Source organism: Pseudomyrmex gracilis, unplaced genomic scaffold, assembly GCF_002006095.1.
Source record: "Pseudomyrmex gracilis isolate BER0280 unplaced genomic scaffold, ASM200609v1 scaffold_2, whole genome shotgun sequence".
In the NCBI taxonomy this organism is placed as follows: Eukaryota; Metazoa; Arthropoda; class Insecta; order Hymenoptera; family Formicidae; genus Pseudomyrmex; species Pseudomyrmex gracilis.
In genome coordinates this window covers 1,404,240-1,430,294 of record NW_018020586.1, presented here as the reverse complement: position 1 = coordinate 1,430,294, position 26,055 = coordinate 1,404,240, and the positions used below count along the sequence as shown (strand labels likewise).

Sequence of the window (26,055 nt, the reverse complement as noted above, 5' to 3'; positions counted from 1 at the left end):
CTTTGTTTTTTTTTCGTTACATGTGAACTAAAAATAGATTCACTGTTGATAAAATCAATCTTGCACAAATGCTATTAGAGAGATAACGAAATTATCAGAAATTGCATTACGCTGCGCGGCCATTAACGTAATAATATCATCTCTCTGTGCGAGAGCAACACTTTTCACACGGAGACCCGATTTGTTTTCTTGTTCCAAAGGCGGTGCACCGGACGTCGTGAGGACAACGGGCGGCAGATACACAAAAGGCATCGTAGGTTGCATCAGCGACCTCGTGCTGGACTCGGACTTTTCTGTCGCCCTGTCGTCGCCCGCGCAGGCGACCAACACGCATTCGTGCATCCCCTGAAAGGAAGATACCCGTGCCGTCCGACGTCAGGTGGTGTTGTCGGGTCCATCCCGAAGCTAGGATATATATATAAAAAAAAGAATTTACGAGTAAAACACGTATCTTTCACACGAAGCAGCGGCGCGACGCAAGAGCCCGCGGACGGAGTGTGTCCCACCGCAAGAAAGTGCATCTGTGTTGTCTCACGTGCATTTTACACACACGCACACACACGGCGGCCGTGTGCCTGCATCTTACGCGCGCGCGCGGCTCATCATTTTTGTACAGACTCATCCTTCCACAGGTGCGGGAACTCTCATGAAAAAAAAAAAAAAAACAAAAATGAAAAAGATGGAGATCGAGTGGGTCGGCAACCGGCCATCGTCGTGCGCGGCCATTGAGTGGCGGTTAATTAGGCGGCTTTACTGTAAATATTAATAGGACGTGATCCCGAGATACCGCGGAGATGTGCTATCGCTTGCCTCCTCGCGAGGCATTGATCCTTGGCGCTACGACTTCCTGTCCGTTAAATAGATGAGCGATCTCGAAATAAAAAGGAAGATTTCCCAAACCGTTGAATTATTAATTAAGAGGAACGCGAGTTTTTACCGGTGTAATTTAACGAGATATACCGCAAGATCGTAAGATGACGTATGAAGTGTTTCCTATTTTTTCACAGAACTGAAAATAATCGCATTCTGCGCGATAACTTCTTAATCCGTATTATATATAAGCAGAGATTCAAGAGATTCCGGTTGAATTAAATCCGATTGAAAATTTGTGTTGTCGAGCGCTTTGGAGTGAAAAATTGGCGCCGTCGGAATAAATTGTAATTTCTGCGTACGTCGTATTCTCTCCTCGTGTACAAATCAAGTCGAGTTCGGGATTAAATTAAAATCGCATCGGATGAAAATTAGGATTGGCAACAATTACGTTCGTTTTTGCTACCAACCGGAAGAGTGAAATGCATCGAATAAAATTAAAACTTTCGTCCAACGTCCGTAATTAAACCGTCGAGCCATTAACAAAATCTCAACTTCGTCCGCGTATCACAGAGTCACATCTCCCCGGAAAATTGTTTCGCGATTAAATGTGTGCGTCAATTAGATTATTGTCCGCGATAACATCGGTAATATAATATGCATTTATCAACGATGGTGCAGTCGAGATGAAGCGTTGAGAGAGCGTATTCTTTAGATAATTTTATTTGAAAAAAAAAATATTCTTGCTTCAATTAACTTGATCACAAAGCGTGGTAAAAAAAATTCAAGAGTCGAGAATATCGCACGTTGAAAGAAAATGGAAGTCGTTGCGTCAAGACAATGCCCGGCCGGATATAAAATTTGACGGAGCGCGTCTCAGTGACGGCTTTCGGCCTAATAAGATAAAAGTATATAGAAAAAAAGCATCCCATTTCCCCTTTCCGCGTCAATTTTCATTATTCCCTCCGACCGGATGTTACCTTCGACACGAAATGTCGTTATCTTCGATTTTTACGAGTTCAAAGCGTTCGAGATTATATTGAGAAATTCGAAGAGCGCAATTTTTTCGGATCGATGCTGGATTACAAATTTCAGTTAAAAAAGCGCAAAAATGCAGAAATTGACACTTTTAATTGAAAAAAATAAACTTTTTAAATTGGTGATTTGCGACAATCTTTCACGCGGCGCACACAAATGTGTGTATCGCGAAGAGAGACAACATTATTTCTCTGTTACGCGGCGGATTCAGCATCGAGCCGAACAGCGCGCGCTCGCAAATGCTCCTGCACACAAAAAATCACTGCGTACCGCTACTTTTCTAAATAATCTTGAGAAAAAGCAAAATGCTACGATCTTTTTCTAGCAGTCACAAACGCAGTCACGAGCACGAGTTTTTGTTAGTTTCACGACGAATATCGAAGTTAACATTGTGATCTATTGAATAAAAAAAAAAAAGTAGAAGAGCTATTAATACCACGGACCAAACACCAACACTTTTATCGCGTTTATCCCGACGGGAAATACACGTCGTGCAACCGCAAAATGCATATCCTGATGATAAATTGCGGGACTCGCAATTCCCCTTTTAACGAACGATCTTATCCGATATAGGGCGAAGTGGATTTCGTTCGCGTTAAAAAAAAAAACAAAAACAAAAACAAAAAAAAACAAAACAAAAACACGCCATATCTCAAAGATACTTTAAGATTATAGTTACAGCAATAAGTATCTCTTCGCGCAGTTTCATATGGCCGTTTTTTGTGTTGGGGATATTACGTATGTTGAACCTTGATCCTTGATTGACGATTACTCAAAGAGTAAGACGCGGTAACCGAGGGTTAATTGTTAGCGCACTAAGAAAAAGTCTAAATATTAGACTGAGTTTGCAAAACTCAACAATACGAATTACAATACAAATTATAAATTTGTATTCTATATTTAGAATATTTATATTATTTGATGTCCCCTCGTGTCATCTCGTGCAATTAATCGAGTAATTTTTTTATTTCACATATAGCAATTTAGAGCAATGATAGTTTTTAGTGATCTTTTAAATTCGTGTTTAGTACGACATTTATATGTATTTCCGTTTTTTTCTAAGGAAGAGAGAGAAAGAGAGAGAGAAAAAGAGAGAAGAGGAAAGAGAGGAAAACATGACATATATACGTATAAAGAAAAAAACAAATGATATCTTTATTACGCAGATGCTCGTCGCATATTTTTTTATAGAGAGAGCGTTTACTCAATCCTATGAACAATTTAGCACTAACCGGTCGGAAACTCCCAGGTCAATACACATCCTATCTTACAAGAAAAGAGAGAGACAGAAACAGAGACAGAGAAAAAGAAAGAGAGAAAGAGAGAGAGAGAGAGAGAAAAAGAAATAAGATATAAAGTGAGAAAGACGTGAGAACGTATAGAGGGTGTAATCGATGATACTTCACTTTTGTCATCGTACGAAATATAATTTTAAACATGACCTACTCGAACACACATCATAAAAGCAATCGGCTATAGTCAATTTTGTACGGATGTTATTTTCGGGACTAAATATAATGAAATATATCAAAGGTGAATGGTGGTAGTCGCATAGAAAGTGTAATAATATACAATTTAAATGATTGTACGTCGACAATTAGCAGGCGGAGTTAATTGCCCTCGTTAATCCTCTCACGCTTGAACTTCTTCAAGAAAAAAAATAAAGTAACAAAATCAAAGCAGTTGCAACTAGCAAAAAAAAGGCGCGAGATATAAATATTTAATTCTCTCAAATAATTTATTATTATTGCAATGGATTTACAGTTGGGATAAAACAAACTCCATTTTCTTAAATAGAAAAATTATTATTTGGATTATTATTATTGTGCGTAATTTAACGCATTCAGTATTCTTACATTTACAACTAAATACATGTGTTATTGTATGTAATATACGATTAGTTACGTAATTTTTTTATTTGTATTAAAACAATGTTTCGCGCGCGTGAAACTGCATACACTGACGCGTGAGAAGATTAAGGGCGCGTTTTCTAGCGTAATTCAATGTACAATATTTCGCGTAAGTATGCATTGAGTGACTCGAGGCTTCTGTGCTCTTGTACGTTTAACATCTTTTTGTATATAGCACGCGAACTCTGTTTCTTCGCACCGTCGTTAGATAAACACGAGGAGGAATTCGTAATGCGAAGTGAATTCCTCTCTCGAGAAGTCCAAATACGGTTTGCTCGTTTTGTAATTGCGACGCATTCAACTCGGAAATATGGTTCCTGGACACATTCCACCCAATGCCGTTGGGATGATTCAAAATGCGCAACGCGAGTATTCGAATACTCGATATAATAATATTCCGCCAGCTGGTAATTACTTACGAAATGGAATTTCTCTCGAGTGTTCCCGCACGCTCGAGTTACACATTTGGTTTTGATAATTAAGTTCACAAACTCTTCGTGTGTAATTATTATTATTCGGTTTACGTGAACAGATTGAAAAAGCATGTATGAATTAAATTAATTAGTTGCGACTAAAATTACTTTTTTCGAATTATCGACAGGTCGAAATTAAATCGGAAATGGAAGAAGAATAATAAAACTACTAATGTTAAACAATTTAATTTAGCTACTTACTTCGATCGTAACAATAAAATATTAAAGCAGCAATTTCGAGTATTCGAGTATAGCGAGTCGTTCGCGCGAAACACGCGACGGTGAATTTGATTCTAACACCAACGTACGATAGTAGACGGAAGCTTTAATTAATCGGCGCTTGCATCCGCGCTTGTAATCGAATTTTAAATCGTGCGTTTTCTATTCGAAGATCAAAAGAAAGTTTCCCATATCCTTTGTACATAAGAGAACAAGGTGGGGTTTTCAATAAAACACAGAGACGATCCTTGTGCGGAAAAAACCGTGAAACGTGATCGAAACTTTTCGTTTCGGTGTTTAACTACATGTTATTATATATATTGAACTAGAGAAATTGTGTGTGTCACTTTATAAGCTTGACCGGTTTTAGTTTTGCAAATCGGAACCAGCTTCTACAGAGAGACGGAGGACGTCGCAATCGACGAATCAAATTAATGTAAATTGTTTCCTTTCTGTAGAATTTGACCCGAAATTTATGCAGCGCACCAATAGCTAATTTACAAACAATTTCAAGAACTTTTCTTAAAAAAAAAACCTATATAATTTTACACGATATATTTGAATTTTTGAAAAATGTATTTTATGTCTACATGTGCGTGTTATTTTGTGTACGATATATACTGATTGCTCGTGCTATCTCTAAGTATTTACTGTATGTTATTAGTTACTTCTATTTGCATTATTATTTTTAAGATAGAGTCTAATTCAGATGCGTTATACGCAACTGATCCTGAAGTACGAAGAAATTTCTAGCTTCTAAATAATTTAATAATTGGTAATCGAGAAAGAGAAAAAAGTATATATATTGACGTGTTACTTTTTCATCAGTCTGAAGACTAACTCAAACAATCAAAGTTTAACGGGAAAAACGGCGTTGCTTCTATAGAAAACCGATTACCTGTCGATTTTTAGATGCAATCAGCTTCAGATTGTTCAACCAAATTGTGTTTTACTATAAAAACTGTAATTTTGTCTATTAAACAATTAATATATGTTGCGAGGAGATAGAAAAAAAAGAAAAGTGCAGAAGATAAATAAATAAATAATATAAAAGTATGTCGAATCAAATTTTTAAACAATCTATGTTTCTCGTAAACCAATTTTGAACAAAATCGAATGTCTACAACAAGACGCCGTTTTTCTTCGCTTGTTATTTTATACTTGCAACTCGAGTCGACGTACCTATCGTGAAAACAATAGACGGTATTCGATCTCGAATTTGTCATTCAAATGTTACAGCCGATAAAGCTCGTTCGTTTTAAAAAAAAAAAAAAAACGATGCCTTTGCAAGTCGACTGTAAAAAAAGTAAGAAAATGCAATCAGAAGATATTTTAGTTCGAGCACCGTACAAGCACCTGAACATCGAAGTTGTTTCTACTTGTTTCGAATATCACAGGGTGGGCCGTTTGAACGAGAACGCCGAATGGGGGAATCGAAAATAAAAACAATATTTTAGACAAAATAGTAATAAATGTAACACACTGAGATTCGAAATGTCGCAAAAGAAGAAACGCGTTCAAAATCGAACGAGAAATGAGAATTCCTCGCACTCTCTCTCGTGAGAATAACTCGCCCTGCGTCCCTCGATGTAATTCCTGCGCGAAAACATAGTTTATCTGTAAAGTTCTTACGAATTTCAACCCTTTCGCCGTACCTTTATTTGCCGATCGATTATATACTTAGGCTTAGACAAATATAGCGCGTAAAATTTCCGTACTTTTCAATTCACGTAATACGCACGAATCATCATGTTTTTCCAAAGCTGTTGAAACTTCGACTTAAGTGATTTTTTAAATATTTCTCAAAAAAAAATAAAAAAGGCAAATTTTTGCGACTTATTTACACAAGTCTCGCGTGAAACAAATAAATTTCTACATCTGGTTGTTACACGAATCTGTGCGAAGCACTCAACTGTAATTACATTAAAATCAATTTTAACTATACGTCTTGTAATTTTAACTATACGTTTTGTACGTTGATAAATATCTTTCGACCATTCGAATACGGATAAAAACAAAAAAAAAAAATGGTTAAAACTGCTTGCAATGCTGAATCGTTTAAAGCGAAAGGGTTGAGGTGCAATCAACAAACAACGTTAAGGGGGAGAGATTTTGTAGCGGCTCTCGGAATGAATATTCGGACGATTGAGCACACGTTAGATAAAACAAGGCTGACGCGTATGTACTTATCATCATATCCACTTGAATCTAAAAAAAAAGCGAATCTCTCGCTGAATATCACACATACACTCACACACTAACATACTAACACACTTGCATACATACACATCTCAAGACAAAAAGAGAAAAAAAGCGGGAAGAAGCACTATATTGAAGGAAAAGAAGAAAAAAATATCAATACATATTAATATATAATAGATATTATATTATTACTGAATATTATATTAATATATGATGCTATATATATTAACTATTTCTATTATGTCCGTCTGCAAAGTCTATTAGAAGAGTCTATCCTGTCGACCTATTCTTTACGACCCATGTGGATCTCCTCCTCGGATATATCTATGTACATACATGTGTGTGTGCGCGCGTATCGACGTTTATGTGTGCAGTGGTCGCGATTTTATGAATCGGAAAGGGGCGAAATTTCCTCTTTTTTCGAACACGCACCTGCGTCTCTCGCAGGAAATTCAAAGAAAGGAAACAAGAAAACAAAAACGAAAATGAAATCGAAGCGCACGTTTACGATACACGTGTACGTGCATGTAAAACACGAGACTCAGCGAGAGACCGACGCGAACACGTCGGTCCTCGAGAGTCTCCCGTCCTCGTTTCAAAAGACGATCAGTGTGTAAGATCCTCGTCATTAAATGTTCGTGACCACCGCTCGTGGCAATAAAACAAAAAAAAAACAAAAAAAATAGGACGCTACGTTCGCTACGATCGTTTGCGATTTCTCGCTTCAATCTCCTCTCCGGTGTTTGTCGTTAGCGCGTCGACGCTCGTGCACGATCTCTGCGCGAAATATTAGTTTTTGAACCGATAATCGATGTTACATGTATAAAAATTAATTATGTGATACATGTAATTATACTGATAATCAATGTCATTGCTCTTTTATATAGACAATTAATTATTAATTAAACTTGCAACTAAAATTAATTATGAATCCGTGAAACAATAACAATATTTTTCTCGCCTAAATATCGCCAATAGAAAACTAATAATTCAGGATTGAAAATGGAAGTAATCCTTTTTCATTCCGTGACGCGATTCGTATCTCATAAAATGTAATCAATGAATCACGTGGTGTTAAATCGATGTTAACCGATTATCGTGCGCAAACGTCGACGTTCTTCGATACGGCCTGATGTATGGCGTGATACAATTGTTTCTTTTTTTTTCGAGGATGTACAGTTGCATCCTGGGGCCGCGCGATTCGACATAGAAGAAAAAAAGTTGCGAACCGCGTGCCGTTCTGAGCAACCGATTTGCATCGACATTTTATACGTGTGATTTAGATAAGAGCTCGAAATTCAGTTTCAAACACGGTGTCGCACATCGGTGATGTCGGCGACCGCGCGGCGGCGCGGAGCGATTATTTAATGGATTGTGTACGTATACGTTTTGAACACGCAGTGGTTAAAATTCATATGAACTAATGAGCAAATGTGTGTGTCTCAGCCCATGTTGTCGAAGCATCAATAAAACGGAGATTTTATAAAACGCGCCGTACGGTATTTTCTTGCAACTTGCCTGCTCATCATTTTGACCACAATCCTCAACTTCATATCCTCTTTCATATTTTATTTTGATGCTTAAGAATACTTTCTTAAAGAAAATGTATTCTTACGTTTTTGTTTGTTTGTTTTTGATTTTCGGAGATATGCGACGAGTAAAATTTTTGATTGAGAAATTCATGTTTTTTCATCATCGTCTTGTGACGTGCATGTCGTATGACTGCTACGAAATGGCATACATATGCGAGCGCGTTGACAGAAGAAAAAAATAGAAAAACAAAAAATGTGAGTTAGAAAGAGAAAGAGAGAATTACGAGGCACAGTAGTAGTACACGTCATTTGCACCGGCAACACCTCCGATAGTAGCCATCGCTTCGACAGTTCATCGCGGCGTAGTGCTATTTACCGGCAACACCTCCGACGCACATACTTTTCGCTTCCGAGTCTTCGCGGCGTAATGCTCCTTGTCAACAACACCGGCAACACCTCCGACGCACATATCTTTCGCTTCAAAGTTCCTCGCGGCGTAGTGCTTTTCACCGGCAACACCTCCGACAAACATACATTTCGTTTCTAAGTCTTCGCGGCGTAGTGCTTTGCGCCAAGCGATACAAATTTTGTCACCGCGTCTAAGTTCTCGCGGCGTGTTGCTTTTTCTGTTTTTACGACGGTCTTGCAACGAGCGGGATTCTAGAACGCTTTATTTGCGTGTATGATCGTCGAGTCGGAGGTCTCGTTCGTCTAGCGAACAAGACGAATCCGCCCACAGAGGTCTCAGTCTCGACAGATCACGGCGTGGTAACCGCGCTGTACCGAGTACTACATTACCTCTTTCTAAGTCGTCTATAACTTACAGACGGTTTTGAATAACCTTTATATCGATTTTGCGAAACCCATAATTGTCTGCTGTAATCACGACACGCCGCACTCGGAATACGCCTCTGGGGCTTTCTTCATCGCACGGACGCTTCGCACAGCAAACAGGGTTTGCGAGACAACGAGAAACTCGTCGTCTAATGTGTTACATTTTCTGAGAGCTTTTTGACTCACGAGCCACAGTTACCAAGGCTCTGTATTTTATTAAACTCTTAGGACACCTCTTTATAACTTACTCCACACTCAATTGTGGACGCCACGTTTCGAAGCCATTCGTTTGTCGATACTGACTCGTGGCAATTATTCTAATCATAAAATTATATCTCTTCCTTGGCATATTAACGACCGCGTAGCGGCTCTGTAATGTCTTTCGCACTTTTATCGTGGGAGTTGATACTGAGTGCAACGATATTCCGGCGAAGACGTTCGCAAGGAGATATCGCGCAACCAACACGCTTAGGCGTGCTCGCCACATAAAGAGCCATTTCGGTCTTTCGACCTCGACTCGTGGCAATGCTGTGGTTTTCATCGAAAATGCTATTTGCATTTTCACGCGGCCGCGAAAGCGGTCCGCGCCCGCTCGACGCCTCGGAGCGCCGAGCTGCCTTCCTATAATACCCAGCCGGACGGCCGGGCGGCCGGCGACGCACGGTGGCATATGAGTGCAAGCGCCGTTGTGCCACGAATATCGGAACATACGCTTCCAAGACTATCCGGCAAACACCTCCCATATAAGGTTCTTTAATAAACTGTTTCGAACCTTGGCACGAATTAAGAATACATTAAGAACTTTCACTTTCTAATCAAATTATAATAAACAATTAAGTAAGAAGCCGATTTAAATAATTTTTGTATCCTCAAACCCACCTCCGCGAAAAAATTTAAAGATATTTAAAGATATTTAAAGAACGTCATGCTACAAGCGCATGATCTGAGTCTTTATTGCTGCCACTGGAAATCAGTGCGATTGTGTAAAATGCGAACACATGCAAAGGTAATAGATAAAAAATAATCTATTTCTTTTAGGTTTCACAGAAAATATATTTTGAACGCTGTATAAAACTGTATGCTGTGGACATAGCACGGAATAGAACCATGTTCACACGTGGTTCTATTCCGTGCTATATCATGACGTGTTGTTTGTAGAAATGGCTACGTAGTTGCTAATGTGCACCACTCATGGACATTGCGCTAGCTTACAGGGCGGAAAAGCGATTACACATCTCTTATAAACCTGGCCGCTCTCAATCTTCTCTTTGCTCTGACTCTACTGACGCATCTGTGTCTCGAGAAGTGGCGCTGCCGCAATTGGTCGTTAGTTGCGATTGCCGATGGTTGCTTGCGATGGGCGCGAGGAGCCGTTCCGCTCCTGGCGTTGCGAACTTCTACGAGTTCTTCCGTGACAGCCAGTGACAGCAAGCGAGCATCTTCTTCCGCGTTCAATGTCATGACGCGACAACGGACCGTTTGTGTTGTCGCGTCTGTGAAGTGACGGCAGTTCTGCTTTATTTCACGTTTATCATCGTGAATCATCTCGCTGGGCAAGCGGATACATCTCCCAGATGAGATTCGTGGATATTCGATAGTGGTGAGACCAGATCTCGAGGCGGTGGTCCTCGACCGCGTCGCTTAAATGGTAAGAGTCTGTCTCTTTGTTTTCCGTCGCGTGTGTGTGTGTGTGTGTGTGTGTGTCAGAATCAAATGGCAGCGATAACGGCCAAATTGCCCCGTTTGTAAATTTATGCGCGAGACGACTAGCGCGCAAACCTGATTTCGCGTCGCGATAACAAGTCATCATCTGGGAGAAAACGAAGGAAATTTTGCAATTAAAACAATGCGCAATAAGTTAGAGCTCATTACGCGCGAATGAAGTCGCAAAGTTGATTTCCGCGAACTGTTTGTTACGTTTATCCTCCTAAAGGACTTTGCTAGTTTTGTCAGTGTCGTTATTGTGTCAGTATGTCACACGTATAGTATGTACATATACATATAAATCCAGATGACAAGTGTGTGTGATATATCGCGAGAAACGCATACGGATTCTTCAAACGTGTAATAAGAGTGATGACTGTAGTTTTTTTCTTTTTTTCTGTATCAAGAGTGCACATTTTTTTTCAAGCTGTGGATAGCTGCATTCTCAGAATAAGTTTGTTATATTATTTACATTTAAAATATAGTGCTTAAAAAAATACGTAAATAATACTCTAATACCTTTTTTACTTATCGAATAAATTTCTTTGGATATTTTTCTCTTTTGTCTGAATATTTGCGTGTGAACTTTTGTGTGTGTGTGTGTGTGTATTTATATGAGCTTGTTTTGAAAAAGTAGAATTTGTGCAAAAATTCACTAAAATTTATACAATCTGTTGTTTTTTGTAGCTTTTTTAAGAGAATTATTTTTGTAGCAGTTTATAAATTGTGATCAAACTAGAAAGTGTTCGTTTAAACAATTCTAATGTAGATAATGGTAGATTAAAGTACAACATACGTATGTTTCAGGAAGAATTTTACAGAAAAATAATATTACTTTTAATAAGACAATTTTACTTGTAAAAAGAAATGTAATAAAACTTAAAAAAAAATCACAAAAATGCATTAAAATTCTTCCTGAAACTGATTTGATTTTTTTATTTATTTCCAAAGATGTTTATCCTAGGCTTTGCGTATTATGTCAGCGATAGTGCCGAATACACATAATATAGTTGATCATGCAGCTGAGAAAGAAAAGCTGCTGGAAGAGCTGCTGGTTGCCACAAAAGAATGTCATGTCAGGTTTGGTGGACGTGCAGAATTAGCCACAGAATCAGAAGCATGTGTAGCGCAGCTCTGCCATATATTTGAATTGATTTTTAGTCACGGATTGAAAACAAATTATAAAGATAAAATCAACTCTGCGTTTAGGTAATAATTGCGAATACCGTATAAACTAATTGTATGCACATATACATATATGTATGTTTCTTCTATGATTTTCTGCATGTGAGCAAGGTCACAAAACAAACTGTGTTTTATCCATGATATGACTCATTTATCAGAATGATAAATACATGGATGGCTTTAGAGTCAGCTAATATATAAATTTATCACATAGTAGTTAGTTACATTTTGCTTTTGATTGTAATATGAAACAGCAAGGAGAAATATTTTTCATATTGTTTTCACATAGACATGTGTCTGATTTGGTCTCTGGTTGTGCCACAAAACCCGGCAGTGTGGCCGATGCAGCATTCTGGCCATGCATTAAAGACCAACTTACATGGCACGAGCAGGAACGTTTTAGTATGTTGAGAAAAGTACAGACAGATTATGGTCGAGGTAGAGCGTGGCTGAGGGCGGTTTTGAATGAGAGATCTCTGGAACGACACTTGCATACCGTTATAAATCCCGACGCACTGTCTCCGTTTTATGAAGAGTGGGCCTTTTTGCTCGATCAGGAGAAGAATTCTGTATTGCCTAACGTAGCTGCAGGTACATTGTTCTCCGGCGGTTTGTTTGACAATCCATCCGTATTATTTAACTCGATTAATTTTAGGCCTCGGTACAATCTTATTTGCAATAAGGACAGACAATGAGGAACTTGACGATCTGAAAGGAAAAGGAATAGATCGAAATAGAGCCGAGCAATCGGAGCCAGTTATTCCCACGATAATTCCAGGTAAGTGCTAAATTCATATGTGTTTAGAAAAAACAAAACTTTGTTGTCGAATCATCAATGAACTGTTCGCGATCTGTCAAATAGAGCATTCCACATCCGAGCAAGATAAACGAAAAAAAAAAGTACCGACTCGCATAATTTCCTTCGACGATGACAATGAAGAGAGCGAGCGTAAGGAAACCACAACTTCCTCGAGCGCACCACCGACGTGCCCTGGCTCGCCTACGACGACATCGACAAAGGATTCCACCTCACCTTGCTTATCAGATCCTCAACCTCAGACAGATTTGAATGGTAGTACAATGATCGATGCAAAACTTCCGGAATGGGAACGATGGTTTGTCGTAGTAATTAATTAATTGCAATTATTTTATTAATTGCGAGCATTTTTAATGTAAAATAATTTTTTTACACAAAGTATCTTTCGATTATGTTTAGTGACTCGTTTCAAGAAGAGAAGATATTAACTCCAGTAACAGATGCCGGAAATATGGGTGGTCTTGTACCTGTATCAGCACTTGATCAAACATTGGACGATATGTTAGTCAGTCTGCCACCTTACCTAGATGTGAGTTCACACAGAAATTTTAGTTATTTTAATGAGTTAAAAGTTACATACGTGTATAAATTTACAATCCATTCCATTCAGGATTCATCGGAAATAACAGAACCTGCAATGGAGGCAACAGAACCGCTAGTTGGTTTAGATTTGCATATAGATCCAGACAATTTAGATGTAGATACGTTGCGCGTAAGACTTTTAGCTATGACAGAAATACTGGAACAGGCTAGAGAAGACGCAATATCCAGTAGATTGCAACTCGCTCGATTCCAGAGACAACATCAGCATTATTTGGAAAAGCATGAATTACAACTGCAAACATTGAACAGGTAATTTATTAATTTGTAACATACACAAAATGAAGCAAGCAAATTGTTTCTCAATTTGTTTTACTTGTAATTGCACAGAGAGAATGAACTCTTACGACAACAGTTGCGCAAGTACGTCACCGCTGTTCAGATGTTGAGGAGAGATTCCAACTCCATGATATCCGAGGAGGATCCGTCGTTAGATTATCACAGCGAGGCGCGACAATACGAGGAAAAGTTGATACAAGTAGCGGATATGCACGCTGAATTAATGGAATTTAACGCCAGACTAACAATGCAGTTGACAAACAAGTACGTGATCGCGTTGTAGAATCAAGCAATCTTACTTCTTTATTGTTTAACATTTTTTCTATAGGGACAGATTGGTAAAAATGTTGCAAACGGAGTTGGAGTGTCTCCGAGGGCCGTTGAATGAGGATGATTTACCGTCGGAACCACCGTGTCTTATTCACATATGGATTCCATCGGCGTTTCTTACGGGACAGCCGTCTGACATTCATCACGTTTATCAAGTACAAAAGATCTCGATATTGCAAAAATTTCTTTTTTTTGCCAAAAGTTAAACAAAATCTAACGTAACACGTTTACTATGTGTTAACCGTAGATCTACGTACGTATAAGAGACACGGAATGGAACATATACAGGCGATATGCTCAATTTTATGCGCTTTATAGAGAATTAAAGAAACATGACACTATTGTTACGACTTTCGAATTTCCGCCAAAGAAAACGATAGGAAATAAAGTGAGTGTCGAGATATTACGTGAATAATGAACTTGTTAATAATAATTATTGATTTCCAGGACGCAAAATTCGTAGAAGAGCGACGGCAAAGGCTGCAACAATGGTTACGGCGAGTCGTCGGACGAGTGGCGCAATGTTCGCCCGCATTCGCATGCAGGCCGAGCAGACAAACGCTCGTGTCTTTGATGCCTTTCTTTGGGTATAATCATTTGTTTGGTCTTTTTTAATCTGAAAGAATTTTTATAAATCGGACGTCTAACGAGTAACGTTTACACAAGAAAGCACTTTTATCGCTGACTGTTTCATATTGTTATCAAAAACGTTGTCATCGTTTTTCATTTTCAGTGATAATCCTAATGAGGAATCGAGAAAGAACAATTCCACGAGAAATACCTTCTCTTCCTCACCTCAATACATGGGTTTGTAATTAAATCAATTTTTATATATAGATAATTTGTACATACGATAAAAAAGTTTTACTGCGTGAGACGAGCATCTTGTTATACACAAATATATTGTTGACAATTAAGGAAATGAACTTACCATTGTATGTATTTATGTAAATAAGATCATTATTTATGCATATGCGACATAAATTTATACGATGTCGACATGTGTGTAAACGAAAAATGTAGAAGAAACGATTATATAAGAAAGCTGGTCTTTTCTATGAAAATAATAGTTTGCAATTAATTGCTTTTTTTTAAATGTTTTATTACCGAAAAAATATCCCAATGTAAAATCCTATCTATTATTTACAGAGAAAAGATTTACGAACGATCGATCGAATTGATTTTTTCTCATATCGAGTTATTTTTGTAGTTGCAGAATTAAGTTGCAAAATATCGAATCTTTTATTTTCTAAAAAGTTTATTTGTTTATACGTTAAGGCGCCTTAATAGTAATATAAAAAGGTACATTTTTTTTCATCTATCCTTTATGACAAAAATAAAGGTGCATATTGTTATCGGAATATAAGTACATACAATATTATGTCGGTAAATCAGAAATAGAATTAATTGCGCATGTAAAAACCACAAATTTTTAACAACTTACACAGGATGTTCTCACTATGGAGAGGTAAGATAATGAGAGGATTCGTGAGATCAAAGATATCGATAAGTATATCTCGAAATAAATCCGCGCACAACGCAAGTAGCACTTTCGGCTCATTTAAACAACAATCGATTTTTTTTTTTACAATATATTTGTACTAGGCAACACTTTGGCTGTGCTCACCTTTCCATATTGAGAGAAGTTCTTTTTCTTTCCTTATAATAGCGCATGGTATGCTCTTACAAATATACTTATCATTATTAACATTTTTTTTTCTACATATATAATCGACAAATAAAAATTAGTAATATATTTATATCATTTTATATAAAGCCATCATGGCAACAATTTTATCTTAATGATCAAATAAAACATGAGTTTACAATTAGTATATCTTAATAATTCATTAGTATTCTACTTTTTTTTTTTGTAACAAACACGGTTAATGTTAAAAAAAATGTATTAAAATGACGTTAAAATTAGGGGAAAAAAATATTTTAGTAAGTTACTCGCATGCTTAATTGGGTAATCGTAACATTTAAAAATTTTTATTTGCAAGAAATTGTGAATAAAACAAAAACATACGCTCTACAAGTACAAGAAGCGTTAACTTATTATTCACTATTTTTCTTTTCTGTGACTAATTTTGATTTAGCCCTAGGACCGACTAGAAAACTAAAATTTCAAATATTCGGTTCACGAAGAAGACAAATGAGAAAATAAAAAACGTTTATACATTTACACGCGCGAAACACGTGTGTGATGCTGATCTGTATTTATTAAAAATGCGTTAAAAACTTTGACAGTTTCGATCGGTTTATGCACGTTCACAAGTAACACAAACGCACGTATTTCCTCACACATAGACGCACGTAACTGAAACCTAAAAAGTAGGTCGACACAATTATTCTCATAGAATAAAAAAAGCAATAAATAATATGTATATATGTTTTAGATGTTTATTATAAAACAGTGAATAAAAGTTGCATTTAGTATTTCAGCGCGCACAAGTATATAAAAATTTTTTTTTAAGATATTTTATACAACACATACATGTTTTTATATGTACTGGAAAGTTTGTATAATTCTGAGCATCTTACAAATTACAATACACAATCACTTCATTTAACAATCGTTTTCGTTTTTTTTCTTTTTCGTGCAAGATTACTGCAACATCTAGACCGTCCTAGGGTTAAATAAATGTTTAATTGACATAATCATTTTGCTGTTCTGAAGCCTGCTCAGATTTAGATATGTAGAGAGAATATACCGAACAGTAGTCACGTATAAGAAAGAAGAGATTAGTCAGTATAATGAGTTACATAAGTGTAATACCTATAATATCCTTCTTCATAGGTATAAATCGATGTGAGTTGAGCCTAATTTTTATTCAACTTTTTAAGATTTGTTTTTTTTTTCTCAATAACAGGTAATATTCAGTTTTTCAGCAGTCTTCTTACGCGTTCACTCTGTGAATTTACGAAATTGTCAACAAAAACTAACAATAATAATTAACACATTGTGCAAGTACACGAAGGTTAAAGAGCGGAGAACTTTCGCGGTGAACAAAACCAACGAGGCTAGCGTCTGAAATTACTTTTCATCTACTGCTCATTATTAAAAATACGAAAAACCTGTTCCTCCATTTTATTCAGTAAAGTTAATTATTACATCGTCATATCGTGTTTATACGTCGGGATCATTATCATCCGTTATTCAAGTGCAAAGCACACGAACAGACAGAAGTTTGTTTTTTTTTTTTACGTGGTGGTTGAATGCGCCTTCTCTTGCCTTTCTTTCTTTTTTTTATTTTTTTTATTTTTGTTTGTTTCCTCAAAGCTATTTTATATTCGCACTCGGATACGACAAAGTGGTGGTGGTACGAGGTGTGTATTGTTAGATCTTGTAGCAAAATAAATTAAAACAAAGTTTCTCTTAAGCTAGTAAATACTACATTATCTTTGTATCGTGTACATACTTTAACTAGCCAGTGCATTTTGTATTTATCCTGACTCTGATTAACCTTCCTGTCTATGTATATAGCACACCTTACCACGCATTCTAAGGCATGAACTTCCTAGTGAGCTGGATAAGAGAGAGCATAGACCAGTGTGCCAGGTACTTATGTGTTAACATTCTTTTTTTTTTCATCCTTTTCTCTTCCTCCGCTATTGTAGCTAGATATACATTACATTATTAGAAAGTATATTACTATTGTATTTAAAAAACCGTTTCTCTTTCGCTCTCCTCGGCTTTACACGCTATCAAGATTCTTATTTTCCACAGACTGTGTGTTTGAGTGTGAGTGTGTGTGTAATTGTGAGTGTCTGTGAGTGTGTAACTATAAAAAACCGTTTGCAAAATGTTCCGTATTTAGAAAGCAAAAAATAAATTGAACTTCTCGAGTGACTATGTTTGCGTATACTAAATAATAATTTAATCCATCGCACGAATAACTTGCACACATTTTCTCTTTTTCCGTCTTGCTATTTTGATAGTAATCATATTTTGAAAAGTTTCTGTTAATTACAACACGTTGACCGAGCACTGTGAGTTTTTCTCTTTACGTTTTTACAAGAAAATGTTACAAATATGGCAATAGAGACAAATTTTGAGTCGCGGTCAACGTGAATCACGATAAATATTCGACGAAAAATGTTTGTTAAAGCAACGCTTTTTTCTGAATAACGACGCAAATTTTTGGTCAGCTAAAAACAAAATTTTGTCGCAAGCGCGCAAGTTCCTGTTCTCAAGTTAATCGCGGATAGATAAATCAATTAGGATTTTCTGATATTACATCACATGCATACTGTCGCTTGTATAAGACGCAGATTATAATTTTTTTTTTCTGAGAATTAATTATCCGCGTTTATACAAAAAACATACACGCACACCTGTATTCCGTGCCAGGGAACCGTTTTCTTATACACATCTGATACCACATTAGCGAAAGCACATGTCGCGTGTCACCTCTCCCAGTCGGTATGCAAATATTTATCACTCATCTCGTTTTCTCTGTGCTCGATACATAAATCCGTCTTGTGTCGTTGGACTCATTCTATCATACACTCATCATCAATCTGCATGTTATATCGGTTGTACATATTCAGATTGTATATTAATATAAATCTAACGTAATAATAATAATGATAAATCAAAAAGAAAAAAAAATATTGTAGCCCTATGGTGTATTGTCACTTAAAACAGTTACGAAAAGAACGAGAACGCCATCGTCAATTCCGAAACAAAATTTTGCCTCACATACTTCACAAACACGATTTTGTTTGAAATTCAAAAAGAACTTTCTCCATTCAAAGCAAAACCGTGAATTATTTTACGTTTGTGTAAATAGTTTCGCAAACATTTTGACAATCGGTTGCACGCGTATTTATCTCGTGTCAATAAAAAAACGAAACAATTTCCATAAAGCTTGTTTCTGTGAAACAAAAACATAGGGATACATCATTTTTCTAGCTCTTCGTACAATAGTTTGAGAATATCTTTTTAGCATACAAGTAATAATACAAAACAATACAAAACTCTAACAAGTGATTCATATCTCTCTCTCTCTCTCTCTCTCTCTCTCTCTCTCTNCTCTCTCTCTCTCTCTCTCTCTCTCTTTCTCTCTCTCTCTGTCACTATATAAATTCAGTTTCCACACAAGCAATGAAGATCTAATGAAAACATCATAGAGGTGAGCGGCAATGTGTATATACATATGCGTGTATACATATATTATATACGCATATATATATATTTATATATATATAATAGTGCACAAGCGCTCTTCTTTTATATCCGTAGAATTTTGTTTATTCCAACAATGAAATTTAATACTTCTTTCTTTTTTTGTCATCTCTCTCTCTTGAATAGTTTTATCCGTGTATACAAAACTAAAGTCGTTTAGCACATTTTAGCACTAAATTTAGAATACACAATTTCATTAGTCTTTTTTCCCTGTAGAACACAATGTTTATTCCTAAACGTTGTCATTTCATCTCTTTTTGTTTTTTTCTTTTAGTTTATCACAAATTATTGTTCCTCGTATTTTTATTTTTATTTTTTTTTTAATTATTGTTTCGAACATCATAACGGAGCTCAGATGCCTTTTTCAAATACTTCCTTCGTTTTTCTGTTTGTATCGATGCAATTACTAACTTCTCTAATTACACAATCCACGATGCCCGCACGGTTGTGTTCCCGCGGGGACGCACTGGGAACAGGCTGCTGTTCTTTCCTTTTTGTTCGGTAACTTTTCTTTGTCGGTATATGCCTTTATGTCGAAGTAAATCACTTTCTACCCACAAGGTCGTTAAAAAAAAATATATATGTGTGTGTGTATATATATATGTACTAACCGAGCTTATAAGTGTAACACCGCAAGATAAAGAGTGGGACTATGGATTTGGAGGAGGTGTGGTCGGTGTTGTATGCGCGGAGGGTGATGCACTGGCGACCATCGTCGGACTGGCCGGCTGTTGCAATGGCAGGAACGCTGATCCCAAGCTAGGTTTCAACTGGAATGCTGGAACGCACGGCTTTGGGCAATATTCTAACTTGCTCAAATCTATCATCGGCCGCCTGCACATAAAGAAAGAAAAAAAACGGCAGGTAAAAACAAAACGGATCATTTTGAAAAAAAAAATCTTTTAAAAAAATAGGTAAGATATTTCTCTACGTTACCTCGCATCTTCCACGAATCTGAGGTTGACTTTCTCACAGCCATCGGGCGGTTCCCTCGCAAGGAACCTGTTAATGTGTGGTGAGGTTCCGAGACGTCCTTCTCTGTCTTGCTCGGGCGTTGAGCCACGGCTTCCACCTAAAAAATCAAACAAATGTTGAAATCATCTTATCGTAAAAATGTAATGACACGTGAAAGACGCATGTTGCTCTTTATGTCGATGATCAAAATATATCATGGGGATTCATGCCATTCACTATTTTAATAATAGCTTGTGTATATGTATGTGTGTGTGCGTGTTCAAATGAGCTTATGTAAGAGAGGATGTTTGCTGCACATTGACTCAAAAACAGATAAATGAGTATGGGAAACTTTTATCTTCATGCTACACTAAGTGATATCAAATGACATTAAAGATATAAACAGCCATATAAAGAAAGAGCACATGTATGCGATTTTGACTTCGTGGTTTTTCAAATGTGAAAGCTGAAAAAAAAAATAAAATATAAACATCGGTATCTATTCTAAAAAAAAATGATCACATTATTGTATTTCACCATGCGTTCTGAATTAGTTTTTTTTTTTTTTTTAATCTTATGCATGTGAAACACATGTTATGTACGTTTTAATACAAATGTCAAAACAACTATCTGATTGTCAGTGATACGTGAAAACATTCATAGGCAAATCATGCAATTAAATTCAAATATATGTACACAATTTTTGTCAGGAATATCTGATTTACCTATTACTTATTATTATATGTATTGAGTTGTACATCATCTAATGATATGCGTGTTGTTATTGATTAGAAACAAAAATGGTTAAGATCTCGAGGAAACTAAATTACATCGAAATCAAAGTCGTGACTACACAAATTTCTTTGTCTGCAAACAAAATGTACAAAATACTTAATTGTTTCTTTGGAAACACATTGAATTTGATTCACACATATATCTCGATGATCACTCTTATAAATTAATATCGTGCATATATACGAAACGAACTGTTGTCCTAACGAAATTTTTAGCAAACACATACAAACTTTACTCATATTTACATAGATAACGTAATCATTCGTAATCAATTATCAACAACAGCAAATCGAGAGAGATCAGAGACAAACAAATTTGTTAAGTGAGATCCGTGAAAACGAAAACAAAATCAAATCTTTCCGCAAATATGCTCCAACCTTGTAAGAGATCGCTAGGCGGACGGGATGCATCCATTACACCAGGAATCAGCGGAGACTCAGAATTCCTAGACGGAGGGCCTGTCTCAACAGGCACACACACCTTTGGTTAGTGTGTTATATATTGTATATTGCACATTTTTTAAACCAGAAATAATTAGCCGGGAAAAGTACGTGTGTACATATACAGTCTTCTTTTTTCACCGGCAATACACAACCGAGTAAAAATTTAATTGTTTGTAAAGAGCAAATCAAAGATATGGAGTAGAGATTGTAGTTTTGACAGCAAATTCTTTGTACATCTAATTTCAATCTTTTAGAAATAGAACAAAAATAGATTAATAATATTTTGATTGCTCAAATCCTAGTTATTTTTCGAATATTTTTATCATCATTCGAATAGTTTATTATATTCAATTCTCTCTGCACCTATTTGTAATAACCCCATCATGATTTTAACTTTCTACATAAGATAACATAAGCATCAGCATACAATTACGACTCACCTGAAGAATAAGAACTGGAGGGAAGGTCAGTAGCCGGCGTTTGCGTGTTGACACTTCGAGTGGCTCGCAAGAGGTCTGCCAGAGGAGCGCGATGTCCTTCGGGTGTGATTTGTTCGCGATATCGTGCGTACTAAACAAACAAAATTACATTCTATATATCGACAAAGAAAATATCCAGATTATCGCGTATATGAAAATGACGCCTTACCTTGTCTTCTACTGGATGGTCTGCATCGCTATTATTGGCTGTATTTTTGAGCACAAGTCCCTCTATTTCCTGATTGAGACCTTCGATAGACGAACGCATCGGAGGCCTCATTGGTTTCACAGGTATATTCATGGGACTTGCTTTTGTACTCAAGCTAAATTGATTGTCTGCAAAACAAACGGATGATGTTTAATCGCGCGTCAGTTTTCACGCGAATAGAAGATGCTCGCAAACAATAAGCTACTCACGCATGGATGTCTGTGAAGCAATACTGGGCAAAAGTACTGAATGATCTCCGGGAAGCGCGGGTGGTGGACCACCCGGCATTATTAATCCGAATGCTGCTGTCCGCTCTCTACTACTAGTACCTTCTTTATTTGTACGTTGTAATCTACAATAACACGTGTGGAAATAATATAAAATATATTTACATTAACAATACTTTTTTGACAAAGAGACACGCATTGTGTAAGTAAATTGTTCATCAACACGAACGTACCGATGCCTGAAGTAATTCTTTTCCAGTTTCTCATCGGTGACAGTTTGTTCTGTGGGATGACGAGTGTGCATTTTTCTTGGTTCAGTGGGACATTCTTCCGTCTAAATTGACAATAAGAGATACCGATCAAACTGAGTTACTACTAAATAAACGTGTGATATGAGTACATCAAATTTAATCACATTCAGATACACCAATGATTAAAACACTCCTCAAATATTTACCTGAGTAGATTTGTCTACCAGAAGACTGGAATGCATGTAATAGGGTTCACGTGGCCATTGACCTTTCAGATAAATGGTATCCAATGATGCTGTTCGACGAATGCTCTGGTTTCCACTCAAGCTGTCGCTACAGCGACCGCTCAATGTTTTTGATTTGGCTGCACAGTGCAATAATAAATTCAATTTGATAAAATATTATGTACAACAAGACGAACTGTTCTGAAATAAATAAGATTTTTTTTTTTTTATACAAGTGCATGCTGCAGATACACGTACATTCTACCAGACCGAACCATAAGCGTTATTTTCGGTTACTGGACCGATAAAAGAAATATGCGCGTTAGTGAAAGAAAACAAAAAAACAAAAAAACAAAAAAAAAGAAAAATCAAAACAAACACTCAGTGTAACCGAACTAAAACTTGTTTCTTCGGTTACTGTAGTGTAGTGTATGTATAAAAATACAGTGGTGTGTGAAAACAAATCGTGACTCCTTTTCAAAAGTAAGTTCTGTTTTGTACAACTGTGGTGTGCCAAGTGTGCAAGTGTGAATTAGTTAACACCGTGAAGTGAAGTATATATATACTTTTGTATGTGTGTATATATATATACAAAATTGTATGTTGAAAAAAACGGTGATTAAAAACGGAAATAAAAATTAAAATACACCAAACAGTTGCGTGTCAAATAATTAAAAACATAAGCAAGCAAGGAGAGGAGAATCGTATCTACTTAATGTTTGAACAATAAATAAAACAAACTCTTTTTGCGCAAAGTCAAATCAGAACAAACGCACAACTTAAAACACTATTCTCTTCTGTTCCTTTCTAGCTCAAATGTTAAATAATAAAAAGAAAAGAAGTGCAAAAAAATAATAAATAACAAATCGCTCCGGAAATAAATAAATTCTCATCAGACGGGAATCTGTTTATCCTCCATGTGCGCAGCAGGCATAGCGAAGCACACAACTTACCTCGAATAAATAGTGATGTAAGACGCTCTGCGCTCCGTCCGTGGAAAACCGATTTTATATTTTGCAACAAATACTAATACATTGCGCACGGAGCACTTGACGATCTTTACGTACCTTCCGGCAGGACAGGATTATATCAAAAGGGCAGCGCGTTTCGTTTGCGCAAAAACAAAAAAAAAAGAAAAAACAATACCGGTCGACTCGGAATCGCGCTTCGAAGTCATCGTCGACGCGGTTCCGTTTCCGACGACGACTTCGACGCTCGAAGGGTCACGAGTGCTTCCCAAAAAAAATACATGAAAACGGAAACACACAAAGAAGCGGAACCGCGTCGAGGCGACGTACCTTTGTAGGACAGGGATCCGGGGCTCCGCTGTCCCGAGGAAGACGACGTCTCCGGCGAGATGCGCGCCCGCCAGACGGCCGCGTTTGTCGGCGAGACGGTGGGACTGTTGCTGTTACTCTTGCGGAGGCTGCTACTCTGCCGGCCCTGCCTCATCAGCGAGCTCACGGGCAGGGTGGCGCGCATCGGGCCCTGCTTCGAGCATGGCGAGGACTTTCGCATACGCTGCGAACTCGACATCTTCCTTAAACGCACGCTGCGGGGCTCCTTTTCTCGAGTACCGACGACGGCGACGTTGACGACGACGGCGGCGGCAGCGGCGGCGGCGGCGGCGGCGGATACTCGCGTATCTCCGCGCGCACGAAGCGGAGCGGACGCGCACCTTTGCGGCTTTCTCCTGGCTGGAGCGGCCGCTCGTTTCTCTCAGGGCGCGGGAGCTCTCCCGACGAGTCGCGCGCACAAACCGACTACGAGTCGCGCAAGGTACTTTAGGACGCCTGGGCGTCCCGACGTGGCGGCACCTCCGGTGGCGAGCGTTACCGCACCGGGTAGGGACTTTTTTTTGACGCGAGACGCTCAGAAATGAATTCTCAAGCGGCGGACTCGACGACGGCCGGACCAGGCAGGCACGGCGACGGCGACGGCGACGGCGACGGCGGTAGCAGCGGCGGCGCGATACGACAATGCCCTATGCGTCTTGTCATTTGCAAATGTTCTGCTGCTGGCTCGGCACGGGCGTCACGTGACCGGTTGTGCTCGACGGTCATTGGTGGCGCGCGGCGCCCGCGGAGCGTACTACGCGAGGACGTGCGGCATACCGCGTTCCATTCACTACCACCGTAGAACTCCAGCACCGTGGCGATTGTGGTAGCTAGCGTCCTATCGGCGTCTCGTTCCCTCGCACGCGGCAACGGGTAGTCTCTCTCGCGCGCGTTTCAGGGACGTAAAACTCCTACGCACTTAGAAGACGGGCACCTTGCTGCCGCGCTCGGTGACACGGGAATAGTCCTATCTCTTTCCCTCTTACTCTCGCCTCGGTCACGAGACACGATCCAAGACGGCGCGGCGGTATAACAACAACAAAGTACAATTTGGAAAGCTATTCCCAATGCAAATGAGGTGAGATAAAGGATTTTCCTGTAAGTAAAGTCACGCGATTTGTATGTTTGTGGAAACAGCGCATTCTCTCGCGCGGATGGTTTTATTTTTATTAAAACAATCTCTCTCGTGTGTGAACGTGTGAAGCTTACATATTTATTTACAATATGTAGTATATGTTACAGCACATGGTAAAGTCGTTTAATACACAAGTGTGTGTTACAGAGAATGACGTATGACTAGATCGAACAATATCAAAAAAGAAATACAAAAAGAGAAAATACAGTCTAAAAATTTGATGGCCAAAGAATTTGCGTGTAAGGAGGAACAAAATATGGCTTGTTGAATCGATTATTATTGTTACAGCGGCTACTTATGGGCTTAACAATCGAACGTTGACAAAATCAATCTCGATGTCTCGGATTTTAAAAACGATAATAAATCACTTTGCGAGCGATTTGAGCTTTTGAAAATCGCGCACACAGACTTTCGTTCGCATTCGTGTCGCGTGATTCACAACGTATATGTACGAATAAAACAATCGTTAACAACCATTTCCAAATGTGGGTGTAAAAGGTGGCTGCGAAGTAAGCGTCTGGCTTGTAAACAAAATTAAAATACGTCAATCAATCCGTACGGATCATTTTAATAAAGGCACTGTTATGCTTTTTTTTCCGCTAAGAACTAACGTGTGTTAGATAATGCGTTTCATATAGTGACTCGTCCTTATTCGTACATACATACACAAGCAACATGCAACAGTTTCGCATTAAAACGTAGCCTATTGTAATTAAATCACTCGGCGAAGCACTTCTTGAGGAATGTTGTATCCGCGTGATACAGTTTGAAAAATAAAGTCGTTAAATGTTTTTTTTTTTGTACACTTCTACAGTGACGTACGTTCAAATTATCAGACTCGTCTATCGGCATTGAAGTTTTAAATCGCTTTAATTTTT

The 26,055-nt window shown here is 37.9% G+C and overlaps 3 protein-coding genes across 6 annotated transcripts in view; 2 read left to right on the top strand and 1 right to left on the bottom strand.

Moving 5' to 3' along the window:
* The window catches only part of LOC109853348 (pikachurin-like), an 86,112-nt gene extending 79,292 nt beyond the window's left edge, over nucleotides 1-6,820 (top strand). For both annotated transcript variants that reach the window (XM_020425362.1, XM_020425371.1), the window contains one exon: nucleotides 201-6,820. In XM_020425362.1, coding sequence (XP_020280951.1) covers nucleotides 201-349 — 149 coding nt within the window. In that variant the 3' untranslated portion in view covers nucleotides 350-6,820. The remainder of the gene's footprint in view (nucleotides 1-200) is intronic.
* A 3,472-nt stretch (nucleotides 6,821-10,292) lies between these two features.
* On the top strand, nucleotides 10,293-17,305 carry LOC109853312 (sorting nexin-29). Of its 2 annotated transcripts, none has more exons than XM_020425267.1 (12): nucleotides 10,293-10,666; nucleotides 11,687-11,931; nucleotides 12,197-12,498; nucleotides 12,563-12,685; nucleotides 12,770-13,022; nucleotides 13,124-13,253; nucleotides 13,335-13,576; nucleotides 13,655-13,867; nucleotides 13,932-14,088; nucleotides 14,181-14,321; nucleotides 14,381-14,520; nucleotides 14,667-17,305. In XM_020425267.1, the coding sequence occupies exons 1-12, from the start codon at nucleotides 10,664-10,666 to the stop codon at nucleotides 14,746-14,748; spliced, it is 2,031 nt and encodes a 676-aa protein (XP_020280856.1). In that variant the 5' UTR covers nucleotides 10,293-10,663; the 3' UTR covers nucleotides 14,749-17,305. The 2 variants fall into 2 exon arrangements, with proteins under 2 accessions (XP_020280856.1, XP_020280867.1); XM_020425278.1 differs by having other exon boundaries at nucleotides 11,674-11,931.
* Nucleotides 17,306-17,409: 104 nt separating this feature from the next.
* LOC109853315 (glucocorticoid-induced transcript 1 protein-like) lies at nucleotides 17,410-24,291 on the bottom strand. 2 transcript variants are annotated; one of them, XM_020425294.1, is made up of 9 exons: nucleotides 24,004-24,291; nucleotides 22,688-22,845; nucleotides 22,464-22,564; nucleotides 22,213-22,355; nucleotides 21,965-22,131; nucleotides 21,757-21,886; nucleotides 21,251-21,331; nucleotides 20,061-20,196; nucleotides 17,410-19,958 (listed from the first exon to the last, which is right to left on the bottom strand). In XM_020425294.1, the coding sequence occupies exons 1-9, from the start codon at nucleotides 24,239-24,241 to the stop codon at nucleotides 19,775-19,777; spliced, it is 1,338 nt and encodes a 445-aa protein (XP_020280883.1). In that variant the 5' UTR covers nucleotides 24,242-24,291; the 3' UTR covers nucleotides 17,410-19,774. The 2 variants fall into 2 exon arrangements, with proteins under 2 accessions (XP_020280883.1, XP_020280891.1); XM_020425302.1 differs by lacking the exon at nucleotides 21,251-21,331 and having other exon boundaries at nucleotides 24,004-24,290.
* Between the last annotated feature and the right edge of the window lie 1,764 nt (nucleotides 24,292-26,055).